This window comes from Oreochromis niloticus, linkage group LG18 (assembly GCF_001858045.2).
Source record: "Oreochromis niloticus isolate F11D_XX linkage group LG18, O_niloticus_UMD_NMBU, whole genome shotgun sequence".
NCBI lineage: Eukaryota > Metazoa > Chordata > Actinopteri > Cichliformes > Cichlidae > Oreochromis > Oreochromis niloticus.
Window position 1 is genome coordinate 1830744 of NC_031982.2, and position 15548 is coordinate 1846291.

At 40.5% G+C, this 15548-nt stretch overlaps 1 protein-coding gene across 1 annotated transcript in view; it reads right to left on the reverse strand.

Annotated features, from left to right (window-relative positions):
* Nucleotides 1-4038: 4038 nt before the first annotated feature.
* xkr4 (XK related 4) overlaps nt 4039-15548 on the reverse strand; it is a 29554-nt gene continuing 18044 nt past the window's right edge. The window contains exons 2-4 of the mRNA XM_003456725.5: nt 11160-11359; nt 9361-9715; nt 4039-9076 (exon numbers count right to left, since the gene is read on the reverse strand). Coding sequence (XP_003456773.1) covers nt 8473-9076; nt 9361-9715; nt 11160-11359 — 1159 coding nt within the window. The 3' untranslated portion in view covers nt 4039-8472. The remainder of the gene's footprint in view (nt 9077-9360; nt 9716-11159; nt 11360-15548) is intronic.

Consider the following 15548-nt stretch of genomic DNA (forward strand, 5'->3'; position numbering starts at 1 on the left):
TGTTTCTTTGTTTGTTATTTTAGGAATGGTTTCTTTAAAGTCAGAGTTCAGAGTAGTTCATAGCACAGAAAGAGTCAGACGATGGATTTATGTTTTTTTTTTTTTATTACAAGATCAATAAAGAAGTAAAATACTACTATGAAACTAGTTGTGTTGCTCCACAGCAAGTGGCCCAACGCGTAAAAGACGGCAAAAGCACTGCATGCATCAGCACGGCGATCTGTAACTTAAAGCAAGGCATGAGCATAATGGAACTGGTTACCTCAGAAGGAATGTCCCTCCTACTTTACTCCCTACTTTCATTTACCTGTTAGGTTAGGGTCCTACAAACAGGTCCACAGCATAAGTCTGAGTGTCTGGTCCACGTCTTCAGCACAAGCGTCAGGAAAACAAGCTATTTGGTAAAGAAATGTAAACAGTTTTAGATACTTACATTATTTTAACTTTACAAACAAAAAAATAATTTCAACAAAAACCAAAAACTACCACGGTCTATATCATTAGCCCCCCCGATGTTCTTTCTGCAAACATGGCCAAAGAGATCTAGTTTCATCTGAGAGGATGCTTCCTGTCTGCATAATCTTTCTCCAGGTTGGCTGGAAGGAGACTCTTCTGCAGAGGTGGAGATTTTCATTGTGTGCAACCTTTTCTGCGCAGGCTTCCAGTGACTCTTTGGTTCCCTGCCTCTGCCAGGCTTGTTCTGTACTGTGTGGCTCTCTTTGAATCTCTTGATGATCCTTCTCACTGCAGCTCTTCACACTTGGAAATACTTTGATAACTTTGTGCATTCATCTCCTGCAGCGTGAGCATTTCTCAAGGTAGGTTGGCTCAAAAGATGAGCCAGACATACATTTAGACTCATGGAAGTGTTCGGGGATATTTTTTTTTTTTTTTTGTAAAATGTCTTTTGCAATATCTTAGTTGCAATTAATCTGAGCAACTCTGCACACACCAGCCCGGTCCTCTGCTGTCCAGCCCCTTGGGTTAGGAGGTTAGTTGTGTAACACTGATGATGGTGATTTGATTTGTGATACAGGCTCCTCCTGGAGAATCTGCCACAAATGAGATCAAGACTTTGAGTCTGAAATGAAATGAACAAACGTGAGGCCAGATAAATGACCACAGTGTACTTTATTAACTGAATTTTGGTAGTTTGTGTTGCATTAGATTCAAATAAAAATTTACAAAAATCTCATATGTACAAAAAACTCATTTTGATTATTTTTTTATTATTCTTGAATGATTATTTTTACAATAAAATGTACTTTTCCCCCATTGAATGCTTTCATCACACAATGCAACGTACTGAAAAGACCAATATTACTTTGTCTTAAACATGTTTTTTCTTTTTATTAAATACACCACATACACCACATTTATCTTTTTTTCCTCTGTTATACTGTCATATTTATAGCCATCATGGTGGCATCGCACCTCTAGAGACAGCCTTCACAGTCAGAACTCAAAAAGAGAGGAATGTTCTTTTTTAACATGTACACATTGCATACATTTATTTACAGATAAGCATTTAAGTTGTTCAGTTCACTATCTGTGGTATTCCATGTTTAACCAACTCTAAACAGACATCTGTACAGAATGATTATACATGTTCGACTGGATTTTTTAAAAACCTGCTGGTTACTGTGCTTGTACTAAGACTGGACGATCCCATCTAGAACTGCTGCTGCTGCAATCATGCCGACCATTCAAACTTCATAGTATCGTTTTTGCCTGGTTCGATAGCTAAATTCTGTATTGTGCTTGGCAGGTATGTCTAGACCAGAGCAGCAAAACTTTGATCTGTTATAGATGATGAACAGAGACAGTCGCTGGACCACAATGCTAACAGAAAAACACGATCTATTTATCTCGTCTCATAGCGATAGTAGAATATGTGCTCGTCATGTGGAACCGCTCCAAGTCTTTAAGACTAAATGCAGATATGAGACTCTTGTGTCTTTGCTTTGGTTACATTTAGCCAACTACAAATATTTTACTTCAGTGGATGGAGACTTTGTAGCCTTGTTTCCCATTACACACCAATAGCAACCTCCCCAAATCTGCCTCCCGGTCGAATATCCTGTTAAGTCTCACGTCAACAACATGTTGGATCGTCAAACTAAATTAAGGTTTTGCAATGGCTCTATGATTGTTATATTACATATTTAACACGTTTCATGTGTCCCTGATGTTTGTAGACTTTGTCTATGGAACAGACTGGTCAAAAAAAAATGTTGTGCTATTAATAAATAACCGTTACTGGGAACATCTTACTCACACATGGAACACTGTTTTTCTTAGAGTCAATAAAAATGCAAGAAAACAAGGAGGAAGAGTAAACCAAGAAACAAACTGCAATATAACTGCAAGTTGTGAGTTTTCTATATTTTCTATTGCTTCTTCATTCCTTTATAGCAGTGTTGTGTGACTGATGCTTCGTGTTACAAATAAACACAGTCTGAGGGGTTCAGATGATGCAGTACTGAGGACTACACAACTTCCTTGTTAGACTAGTATAAGCACAGTAACTGCCACATACTCTATTGAATAGTGTAAAAACATCTCTCTCTCTCTTTCACACACACACACAGACACACACGCATGCTTTCCAGTTTAACTAGAAAACTAAGCTGTGCCCTAAGTACAGCCTCATTGTCTCCTGTGTGATGATGTCAAAATAATGGAAAAAATAGAAATAGATTTTATTTTAAGGCAAATAAAACACAGAAAGCAGCTAAAACAAAGTCATGACCAGAGTAAGAGACATGTCTTGATGTGTTGTGTCCACCAGTCACATGAACACTGGAGCAAATCTGGGATCTTATGATAGCGCCTCATCTTATTTTTTGTTTTAACTGAAATTTGTTCCCAGTGTTACTCATTAATAACTGACGAATTTTAATTTTTTTAAATGTCAACATCTAAAAACTCAAGAACCACATGAAGGAAAATGCTGCTAATATTTCAACCTATGGTATGAATGGAAACTGGTTTTTATGGACATCTTGAAAACCCCTGCTGAGGTGCAATATTCTGAGAAAACTTTTTTGTTTTTGCAAGATTGCATCTGTAAATTCAATTCATTTCAATTTTATTTATAAAGCGCCAAATCACAACAACAGTCGCCTCAAGTCACTTTATATTGTAAGGTAGATCCTACAATAATACACATACAGAAAAACCCAACAATCATATGACCCCCTATGAGCAAGCACTTTGGTGACAGTGGGAAGGAAAAACTCCCTTTTAACAGGAAGAAACCTCCGACAGAACCAGGCTCAGGGAGGGGCGGGGCCATCTGCTGTGATTGGTTGGGATGAGAGAAGGAAAACAGGATAAAGACATGCTGTGGAAGAGAGACAGAGATTAATTGTAATAACTAATAATTAAATGGAGAGAGGTGTATAAACACATAGTGAGTGAAGAAGAAACACCCAGTGCATCATGGGAATCCCCGGCAGCCTACATCTATTGCAGCATAACTAAGGGAGGATTCAGGGTCACCTGGTCCAGCCCTAACTATATGCTTTAGCAAAAAGGAAAGTTTGAAGCCGAATCTTGAAAGTAGAGATAGTGTCTGTCTCCCGAATCCAAACTGGAAGCTGGTTCCACAGAAGAGGGGCCTGAAAACTGAAGGCTCTGCCTCCCATTCTACTTTTAAATACTCTAGGAACAACAAGTAGGCCTGCAGAGCGAGAGCGAAGTGCTCTAATAGGGTGATATGGTACTACAAGGTCATTAAGATAAGATGGGGCCTGATTATTTAAGACCTTGTATGTGAAGAGCAGGATTTTGAATTCTGGATTTAACAGGAAGCCAATGAAGGGAAGCCAAAACAGGAGAAATCTGCTCTCTCTTTCTAGTTCTAATCAAACAAGGTGAAAATGATCTAAAGTAATATGTTTTAGTTGAACCCTAATCCTCAGTTCTGTTCAGGTCAAATGTTTATATAGTCAAATCACAACAACAGTCACCTTTATATCATAAAACCAACAATCAGCCCATTTCTAATGCCATATAACTGTCATACTATCAACGTTATACTTTGGAGGGTTTTAATAGGGTTTAATATTTATTGTTTTTTGAATTCTCTTTAATTTTGGTAAACATATTTCATTTAAACAGAAGTGTCAAGTGTGTTACAGAAGAAAATGAATCGGCATTGACAGATAATCTGTAAGGGCTTGTTCATGAGACAAACTGAGGTAGCTTTATGTTCCACACATATTTATATCAATGTATTGTGTGTGTTGATGGTAATGAGTAAACTAAGGCTACAGCTGATTTTTGAACTGAAAACTAAAATAAATTGCTTGGATGTCTAAGAAATACAAGGCTGCATTTGCAACCCTGTTTCCAAAACAACAGAGAAACCCTCGGTGCTTAACTCAGTACAGAAGAAAGCATCAATGAAAAATCTGCATATGGGGAACCAAATCTACAACAATGAATGTAGCTGAAAGCTGTTACGGAGGGAAATTTACTAAAATTATGTCCCTATCCAAATACTTATGGATGTAACTGTCTTCTTCAGAGACGTCTGCTGACTTTTGAACTGTGCACCAGGATGGTGCAGTGGTTGAGAACCATTTCTACATTTGCCACCTCACATTCTTTTAGTTTGACACATGCTGTGCTATTTTTAATTAAATATACATGTTTAGACTTTCTCTTAATCCATTGACAGCCCAGTTACTGATTTATTTTATTCACTTTTTTTCATTAAAAAAGACAAGCATTAATTTCACCATTCTCTAACAGTACTGTGCCATCATGAAACTTGTGTCTTTATCCCAAGAAAAAAACAAAATGACTAAAGACAAACCCTTTATATCTACATTACTCGCCACTGAGTTTGTTCCCAGATAATAGGTCTGGAAATGTCCCTTCTTTAAATGGAAAATCCTCAGGTTTACTATATTTTCAAGTGTTTAGTCTTTTTACTTGTCACTAATGTTGATTCAGCTACTGTAGTATTACTTCAGGACATCGGTCTTATGTTATGCAGCTTCTGGTGAACCCACAAAAGCTTTATGTATACAGCATTTTCACTAAAGCACAAGTGTATTCCTCCACCAAACACAAGTCCATGAAATTCTCAAAGTAACCGAAAAATAACGAAGAGACATTAATGCCAAGATAGAGATCGGTCTCCTCAAAATATCTGATGGAAACTCACACTGCACACACACACACAAAGTATCTGTTGTCAAACTTCAGCTGTAACACTGTTTGCATGTTTTTAGGTCCAACTGTTCAGTCTGAATGGATTTTTGCAGCCATTTTTTATGCAGGCTATAGACTGCCAGATTTGTGGATTTATATCTACTTTGTGGATTTTTGTTCATTACAGTACAGTTTAAAATTGTGCCATGTATGACTGTTTAAATTAAGATATACTTAGGAAGTCTCCAATGCATTACTTTATAATAATAACAACCAACAACAAAAGTTCAAAGACTACAGTGAAACTCGAGAAATACAGCAAAAAGTTTTGCAAAAAGATTTTCTAAAACGTGCGAAACCACTGCTATAGTCCTTTAAAAGTATGTCTCTGGTAAAACACAGAGGCTTTGGTGTAAGCACAAAAATATGTCTGTATCATTCAAGATTGCTTCTTTAATTTGTTTTTTTACAGAAAACATTTTTGACTTGTCACCACGAAGAAAACACAATTATTAAAAAACCCTAACATACAGTATGTAATTGAAACTTCTATCTAATAGAAACCACAAAAAACGGTGGGAATATGCCAGTACTTACCAGCATAGTATATCCTGCATACACATCACCCTGGTTCTCTATCATATCGAGACTATCTCTCCACTCTGTTACATGTTCCATATGTATGGAGTGGCGAGATAGTCTCTCACTCAGAGAACCAAGGTTACAATGTAACCGTACGTTCTCTAAGTGGTCTGTTTATAATGGGCCACATACAGAGTCTTTTTTCACTTATATCTTTGTTTCCACAACATCATGATGGCCATTGTGCTGTGGTTTCAAATAAGTGCAATGACCTGCAAAAGTGTTTACAGAAAGGACCAGCTGAGGTCAGAATATCCTGATTATCATTGACTCGCTATGTTTTTCTCTTTGGATAAAAGACCGCCTAGAATTCCTTTTATCTGGACACTATCTTAGCACAGGAAGGGAGAGAGCTAAAAATCTTGACTAACTGACAACTAATCTGTGAGGTGATATTGTCTGTTGCTGCCCAGCGCTTCTTGAAGTAAAGTTATTTGGGTTTTGAGGGTAAGCAGAAGGATGCTATTGGGATGGCGCAGCACCTCCTTATGTCTTCAGTCTCTGGTTCTCTCTTTCAGGGGATGTTCCAAGGTTTGGAATACACGCATGCACACCACGTCAACCGGGCCAGGACAATTTAACTGGTAACATCAAACACAGACTTACACAGTATTGTTCATATTGTTTATAGTGCACTGCACATCTGTAATGCATTATATAATGCATCATATATTAACCTGTGAAGTCCATGATACTGCCTACTGTGGCTTCAGTTCCAATGCTTGATCAGAGTAAGACATCCTACCATTCCCTGTTCATGGGTCAGGATGACTTGGCTGACTCCCCTGAAACTTGCTACCAGGTTGGAACAAACTTTTGGGAAAAACAGGCACCATCTTGATCCAGGTCATCCATGAGAGGCTAAAACATTTTGGAAAATACCAAATAAAAGCTTGTGGTATGGCAGATAAATGTTTGAGTTATTTTCATAAATGTAATTTCCTTATAACAACACTATATGTGTATGTTTAATACTTTGGCCCAAAACGCCATCTACTGGACCTTGTATATGTTTACAGCTTCATCATTTAACACCACCATGGTTGTAGTCCAATAGCCACTTTTGGTTAGCCGCCTGTCACAGCATTGCATTTCTGATTGAATAAATCCTACGTTCTGTTATTTACACTTACTGTCTTTGTTACCCACATTAAAAGTCGCGTATGGAAAATGGTTGTATTCCATCGCTTATTTTCCAGAGCATGATATGTAGTATGACCAGGATCAAGCCTTTTCCCGTCTCATTTTCTCATTTGCCAGTGGACACTTCCAGCACAAATGTTTTGAGTCAAAATGTAAAAAATCCAAGTGTTTTAAAAAAGGGCAATCTTTCCTAGAAAGGTGACGTGTGTCATCTGCATACCTACAGCAAAGACTCTATTCAGACAGACTACCCACACGTTCTACTTTGCTTGTTTTGTGTAAACTCCACACACACACACACACACACACACACACACACACACACACACACACACACACACACACACAGGATTACAATGACTTCAGTAGCCTCTACTTCATCTCTAAAATAAAAATGCTGCATGTTGCATGAGTACTGTACATCCTGGTGGCTGGTTGGAATGGCTGAGTTGGCTGCTTGTCTGTGTTTTCATCCTCAACTCATTTCCATTTCCGGTATCATTCTCTCTCCTCTCTTCGGTTCATTGGTGTCTGGTACATGCTTTCACCCTCCACAGACAAGCAAAGATTGGAACAATTATGCAGCTGTGTTTCTGAGGCAGGACTACAAATAGTTATGTTGAGCTGCCAGGAAGATTTTTTTCTTGGCATTGGGTAAGTTTGAATGCTTCCTTTTCAGAATGAGACCATTAGCTAGTGTTTAACCTTTGCCCCCTTTTCTTGCTTCCTATTATAACATTCAGCCTTATCATTTAGTATGTTTTGCCCAAACAAAACACCATGACTGCTCATAGATGCTACTTTGACCACTGTCTTCTTGTAGGTCACTTTCTGGCCATCTTCCAGTGTTGATCACAGATGTCCAATAACAATGAAAAGTCTAGCTCAAAGAAGAACCTTCTGGATTATGCAGTCACCCCTAAGTTGTTCCTTAGAATCTAGAGGATGTTCCCAATGACCCTTTTTGGCACTAAGAGAAAGAGAGTAATGACTGAGAGTACCCACCTGCTTGTGGCTGATATGGTAGGACACCAACACATTAGGACAAGTTCGAGTTTGTAATTCGGGCCTCCTTTGTTTTATGGGAGTATCTGGTGACTGAAAAGCTGTCTGTATGGACAATGGACAATTCCACTTTTTATTATTTTACAGCTTTAACTTAACATCCCTTAACACACTCGCTTCTTTTTGTTTTAAGCAGAGTGTCTTTTAGTATTTAGTCCATACAAGACAGCATTTGTAAGTAAGTGTAAGTAAAATAGCAACAATCAGCAGCAATCCCACCAGTGACACTAACTGAACTTGTACTGAGTTGGTCATCCAGCCATCACCAACAGTCCCGACTGCTTCTCGACACTCCTGATACCCGGAAATAGAAAAAGAACAACAGCAATGGGAGATGAAGATTGAAACTGATGCCAGTAACAAATTCTTATTGCCACAGTTCCTGTTGCTGTTTATGTGATCACAGGATACCACTCTGTTGCTGTGCCCCTGCAGGGTTTCCGAAAGCCGAGCGGACTATAGAGTGGTCTCATATTCCAACCGCTCCTGTACCAGAGCATCATCTTTGTACTGCAGCCGTGGAGGAGTCAATGAGCAATCTATGGCCAAAATTGCTTTGCGAATGCTGCGGTCCAGAACATGACGCTCCCAGGCTGGATAGCGGTTCCTACAAAGGTCGATCTTGATGACGGTCTCCTCTAGGCGTGGAGCACGAGAAGATGGCGTGGATGGCACTGTGGATCGGACCTGAAACACTGGCATGCAGCCATCTCGCTCAGAATACTTGCCCACGTCGTGTCGATCTAGAGTTGTGGTAGCACCTCGGTTGGAACGCAGTGAATTGGTCGCACCTTCTGATGGCAGAGTGGAGAACTGAGCAGTAGGGTCCAGGTCAAGGCCTTGGCCACTCGGTGAGTGTCCAAAGCGTGGCCCGTTCGGGTGAAAAAAGGCATAGTACATGAGCATGAAAACAATGCCGGTGAGGAAACTGCTGAAAATGACACAGAGTGCTGGCACTGCAAAGGCGTCAGTATTTTGAGGAAATCGGTAGAGATACCACAACGCACTGAGAGCAGTGTTCTCCATCAAGATTACCAGGTAATAGATAAAAAGCCGACACCTGCACAGAGACACGAGACATAATAACAACAAATAAATGCGAGTAATTGCAAACAACTATCACGAAAATAAGCTTAAGGTCTCACAGATTGTTTCATGTAAGTCACAGAGTTCTCAGTACTAAATGTTAAAGGTGAAACTAGCTCGAGAAACAGGAATGGCTGAATTTCTTTTGCATGATAGTACGTTTGAACTCTTGCACTTACTGCAACCAAGCACTTATAAATTTAAAAATGACTGAAGAGTTAAAGCATTGTTTAACAATCGGATGGAGAACGTCTTCACCTTGTCCGTCCTTCCTTGACGTTGAACCAGGAAAAGATGTAGATTATGCCCACCACCATGTCAAACACAATCTCTTCCCACTTGCTGATGCAGAAGTCTGTCTCACAGTGGACAATCCAAAAGGTCATGATGCACCAGTGCAGGACGATGAAGATGCCAAAGTACAGTTGAAATACAGATGCAAACAGAGCAAAGGTGATAACTCGGGCTGCTATGGTGAAGAAGTGCCAACAGAACTGGATAATCACTGCCAGATAGCTGATGGGCTTCTTGTCATCCCGAGACTCTCGCAGGGCCTTCTGATAGGAGGCCAGGGCCCAGGCCATAGAGACGAGGGAGGCTGCAGCTGTCATTCCTAAAGAGACAGAGAGAAAACAACTGTTTTCACAACCACATAATGGATGGATTACAGAAGCACCACGCTTGGAAAGATGAACGCAGCAGGTAGAGATACTGCTCCAGGGCATTCCTATTCCACCTTGAATCATTTGCATAATTAGCACCTTTGTTCTCGTGATTTGGTGCTATATAAATAAAATTGAACTGAAACACATCTTGTCATGTTCAGCAACATGTATCCAACGTCTTTGTCTAAAGAAACTCATTGGTTGTTTTTGCAGTAAGCGTTTCATCATGTGCATCTTGTTGTAAAAACCCTGATTTGTAGACTTTCTCCTCCAGAGTTTTCTAGTCATTGGGTAGATGCCGTAAATGTTTTTTTCTTGATCAAGTAAAAGTTCTTTGATTGTTCTTTTTAGTTATTTTTTAGCCCAGTGGTAGCACAGACATTTCTTTGGGCCTCATATTTCCAGATTCACTGTAAAGCTACTACAAAAACTTCTGATCTTTCATCTGCTTCACATGTCATTGCATAATTAGGAAATGGACATTGCATGACCACGACACTGCTTCCTTTCCTTCCAAGCAGCAAGTCTTGCACGTCCAGGATGAGTTGGTTGCAACAAACGCCCCAGGTGAGAGAGCTCGATGTTTAACTACAAGCTAACTGAATTAGAGAATTATTCAGTTATATTATTGAGCATTAAAGTTCAGAGTGCAACAAATCAGAAATACTGGTAAAACTCACAAGCAGGTTCCCAGTCAGACTTGGGCGTAACACCTTGGAGGTGCCTGTGAGGCATCCTTGCCTGATGTCTGAACCACCTCAGCTAGCTTCCTTTGATTTGGAGGACTCTACTTTAAGTCCCTTTGGAGGAAGCTCATTTCCACCAAGACCATAAGTGAGGGTAGGAATGTAGCTCAACCAGTAAATCAACAGCTTTGTTTTCATGCTCAGCTCTCTCTATACCACAACAGGCTGATACAGAATCCAGATCACTGCTGATGCCATGTCAATGCATCAGTCTCCCACTCCACTCTCCCCACACTCATGAACAAGACCAAACTACTAAAACTCTCCATTCTTTTCTGACTGAGGATCATGGCCTTTGACTTTAAAGTACTGATTCTAATCCACACCAACTTCACACCACGCTGCAAACCACCTCAGTGCAAGCTGAGGTCATGGCTAAATGAAGCCAACAAAATCAAATAATCTGCAAAAGCACAGTTGTGATCTTGAGTCAACTGAACCACAAACCCTCTGCCTGCTGGCTGCACCTAGAAATTCTGTCTATACACAGAATTCAAATTCACATGTGACTTTGAAGAATCATTTCTATCCACAACATAGCATGTACACAAACAAATAGCTCTACCAGCTTCAGCTACAAAAATGTTTGGCATCAGTATGGTCACACAATTGTGCAGCACTGTTTGAATGTGTGTGGGGCTACTACCTTGCACAGCCTGGAGCTTGTGTGTCTGGATGATAATGCACAGCTGAAGCACCAGTTGTGGAGCGCTCTCCAGAAAGGTTGCTAGTAGATGCAGCATGCTCACATCTGCAAACTCATAGACCATCCTCCAGTAGTAACGCCAGCGCTCTGTCTCAGCACCCTGACGACTCCGAACACCCAGGTAGATGGTATGGAAATACCTGAGGGAAACACAGAAAAAAATACAGTGCTTCAGCATCCACCATGCATGCTCTAACATTCAAGCACAGTACATCAACTCTTCTGAAATCCAAACTTTATCACTCGCCTTCTCTTGGAAATACCGAATGGAAGAAAATTTGGACAAATGTACATAATAATGTGCTATTAATTTCTAACAATAGAAGCATTAATAATCTGTAACACAAGGCTGGCGCCAACTGACATATGAAGACAGTTAAAGGTTACTTCTGATAATCTATACTGGTCCCATAGCATAAAACTTCATGGCAAAAATATTACTGAGACGTCTCATTCAGATCATTCAGTAATTTTTGTGGGGTTTCTATTCTTTTCAGAATCAGAATCAGGAAGGGTTTTATTGCCAAATGTTAAGCAGGTTTACATTATGAAATTGCTGCAGTACTTAGTGCAAAATACTGTAAGACAACACTTAAATAAACATACAAGTTAAAATTAAAAGTGCTAAGCAGATTAATATATACATGTGCGCAGGTGATGATCAGTGCAAAAATGGAACAGATGCAGAGAACACAGTGTAGGGTCACGTGTTTGTGGTGCGAACAGTCATATGGTTATTGCTCATGAGTCCAACAGCAGAGGGGAAGAAACTGTTCTTATGGCGAGAGGTTCTGGTGCGAATGGACCGGAGCCTCCTGCCTGAGGGGAGCAGGTCAAACAGACTGTGTCCAGGGTGAGAAGGGTCAGCTGTGATCCGAGCTGCAGAGTGCAGGTCCTGCAGAGATGGGAGACTGCAGCCAATCACCTTCTCAGCAGAGTGCACAAAACACTTTTCCACAGTGTTTTGCTTTATTTTGTTGTACTGACAGTTTCTCCCAGTTTAGACTTTTCACTTGGCCTTTAGTGTTTCCTGGATGTTTGCTCTGATGTGCACCATCAGTTTCTAACGACTGTACACACACACACACACACACAGTGTATATATTGTGCTTTTCTTCTCTAACTGAGCACTAAAAATAATTTTTACTACTTTTGTTCAAACAGCCAAGCACCTTCTGTTTTTATACTTTAGCACCTTGTTTTCATACAAATTGCCCCAAATGAAGCAGCTTGGGATTCGGTATCTTACACAAGGATACCTCAACACACAGACTCAAACAGCCAGGGACTGAATCGATAGACAACCCACGCTATTTAATTCAAAATATTTATACAGCGCCAAATCACAACAACAGTCACCTCGGGGGGCTTTATATTGTAAGGTAGACCCAACAATAATACAAACTGAGAAAACCCCAACAAGCGCTTTGGTGACAGCGGGAAGGAAAAACTCCCTTTTAACAGGAAGAAACCTCTGGCAGAACCAGGCTCAGGGAGGGGCGGGGCCATCTGAATTCTGGATTTAACACGGAGCCAATGAAGGGAAGCCAATACAGGAGAAATCTGCTCCCTCTTTCTACTCTTGCTGCAGCATTTTGGATTAATTGAAGGCTTTTCAGGGAGTTTTTAGGACATCCTGATAATAATGAACTACAGTAGTCCAGCCTTGCCTTTTTTTTCTTTTTTTAAATAAAGCAACAAACTATTTCTCCAGGCTAAATGATGATCTTCTAAATTTGTGACACGCCATTTCCTCTCCAGCTTACGAGTTATCTGCTTTAGCGGCCCTGAAAATCTTAGAAATATGGTATCTAAGCAGATTCTTACTCTGGATGGCATTACCTTGGCCTCCAGTAATGCTGTGAGGAACCTTGGAGTCATTTTTGACCAGGACATGTCCTTCAACGCACATATTAAACAAATATGTAAGACTGCTTTCTTCCATTTGCGCAACATCTCTAAAATTAGAAATATCCTGTCTCAGAGTGATGCTGAAAAACTAGTTCATGCATTTCTTACTTCCAGGCTGGACTACTGTAATTCTTTATTATCAGGATGTCCTAAAAACTCGCTGAAAAGCCTTCAGCTAATCCAAAATGCTGCAGCAAGGGTACTGACAGGGACTAGAAAGAGAGAGCAGATTTCTCCTGTTTTGGCTTCCCTTCATTGGCTTCCTGTTAAATCCAGAATTGAATTCAAAATCCTGCTCCTCACATACAAGGTCTTAAATAATCAGGCCCCATCTTATCTTAATGACCTTGTAGTACCATATCACCCTATTAGAGCACTTCGCTCTCGCACTGCAGGCCTACTTGTTGTTCCTAGAGTATTTAAAAGTAGAATGGGAGGCAGAGCCTTCAGTTTTCAGGCCCCTCTTCTGTGGAACCAGCTTCCAGTTTGGATTCAGGAGACAGACACTATCTCTACTTTCAAGATTAGGCTTCAAACTTTCCTTTTTGCTAAAGCATATAGTTAGGGCTGGACCAGGTGACCCTGAATCCTCCCTTAGTTATGCTGCAATAGACGTAGGCTGCCGGGGATTCCCATGATGCATTGAGTTTTTCCCTTCCAGTCACCTTTCTCACTCACTATGTGTTAATAGACCTCTCTGCATCGAATCATATCTGTTATTAATCTCTGTCTCTCTTCCACAGCATGTCTTTATCCTGTTTTCCTTCTTTCACCCCAACCGGTCGCAGCAGATGGCCGCCCCTCCCTGAGCCTGGTTCTGCCGGAGGTTTCTTCCTGTTAAAAGGGAGTTTTTCCTTCCCACTGTCGCCAAAGTGCTTGCTCATAGGGGGTCATATGATTGTTGGGTTTTTCTCTGTATTTATTATTGTGCTATCTACTGTACAATATAAAGCGCCTTGAGGCGACTTTTGTTGTGATTTGGCGCTATATAAATAAAATTGAATTGAATTGAATTGAATTTAGGCTACATGTTTGAGAATTACAGTGGTTCCTCGCTATAACTCACCTTTCGCAGCCTCGCTTTTTCGTGGATTTTTTGGTGTGGAATTTTGCATGTTTTTTTTTTGTTTTGTTTTGTTTTTTACAGCGCATTGTGTTCTGCATCCTGATTGGCTGTAGACCATTGTCAATCAATCTTGTGCCGTGTCTCCTGTACAGCACAGAATGTGTTCAGCGTGTCAGATTTACATAAATCTTTGATCCTAGCATTGTGACTCTGAAGTGCTGCACTGTAGTTTGTAAGTTTCCTCCCCAACAAACACAACAATGTCGACCAAACGTCGTCACCTGCAGGTGTCTTTGGTTTCATTCTGTAATACTGAACTTATTTTTCTACAAAGGTTTGAACTTTGTGTTTAAACAAGTGAGAAAAGTGTGAAAATGTTCATGCCTGTCTGAGAAAAGTGTATAAAGCATGTAGTGAGGGCTTTTACAGCCTTAAAACATCTATAATAACTGTAAAAAATAAAGTTGGCTACTTCGTGGATTTCACCTACCACCAATGTTCCCTCTAAGTTGGGCACGTGCGCAATTGCGCACTGTTGGCATGGTCTCTGCACAGAGAAAATCTGTGTTGCGCACACAAAAAGAATTCTAACCTGAATTGAAATTAAAGTAAATATGTGCCGACACAGGTGTTTTAGCTAGCAAAGCGGGGTGGCTGATGTGGAGTGAAGCCACATTAATGACAACGTATCCAATAGAGATGGACCGATCCGATATTACGTATCGGTATCGGTCCGATACTGACCTAAATTACTGGATCGGATATCGGCGAAAAATAAAAAATGTAATCCGATCCATTAAATATCAAAAAAGCACCTCACAAAACTTGCGACACGGTGTAACTCGGCTCATAACCGTAGCACGTCGGAGCAGTATGCGTCATGTGATAGAGCGGCTGTGTGTATTTGTAGCCTCGCTACCAAACCAGCATTTCATCTCCGAGGAAGTTATCCCAGAGAGAAGTAAAGCAAGTGTGTAAGTTCATCTCTGAATGTTTGTAAAGCGTTCCCACGTTAAGCTTAACAACCGATATATGGAGCGACTGCCTCTCTCTCTCCCTCTCCTGCTGCTACTTCAATCGTGAAACTTATTAATGATCAGCTGATCGGCTTTTCTGTCGCGAGTTGCGAGTCCGTCTCTCTTCTTTGTTTTTGGCCCACTTTGCACCAGAAAGAGGAAACCAGCGGCTGAACAACAGCAGCACGTTTAACCTTGATAAGCTGTTGTTAGAATGTATTTAATATTACTTTCTACACCAGGATCCTTTTCTACGTAGCTGACGGCTGGTAACTGTGCAGGGGCGGATCTAGCAAAGTTTAGCCAGGGGGGCCGATAAGGCATGAACAGGGAAAA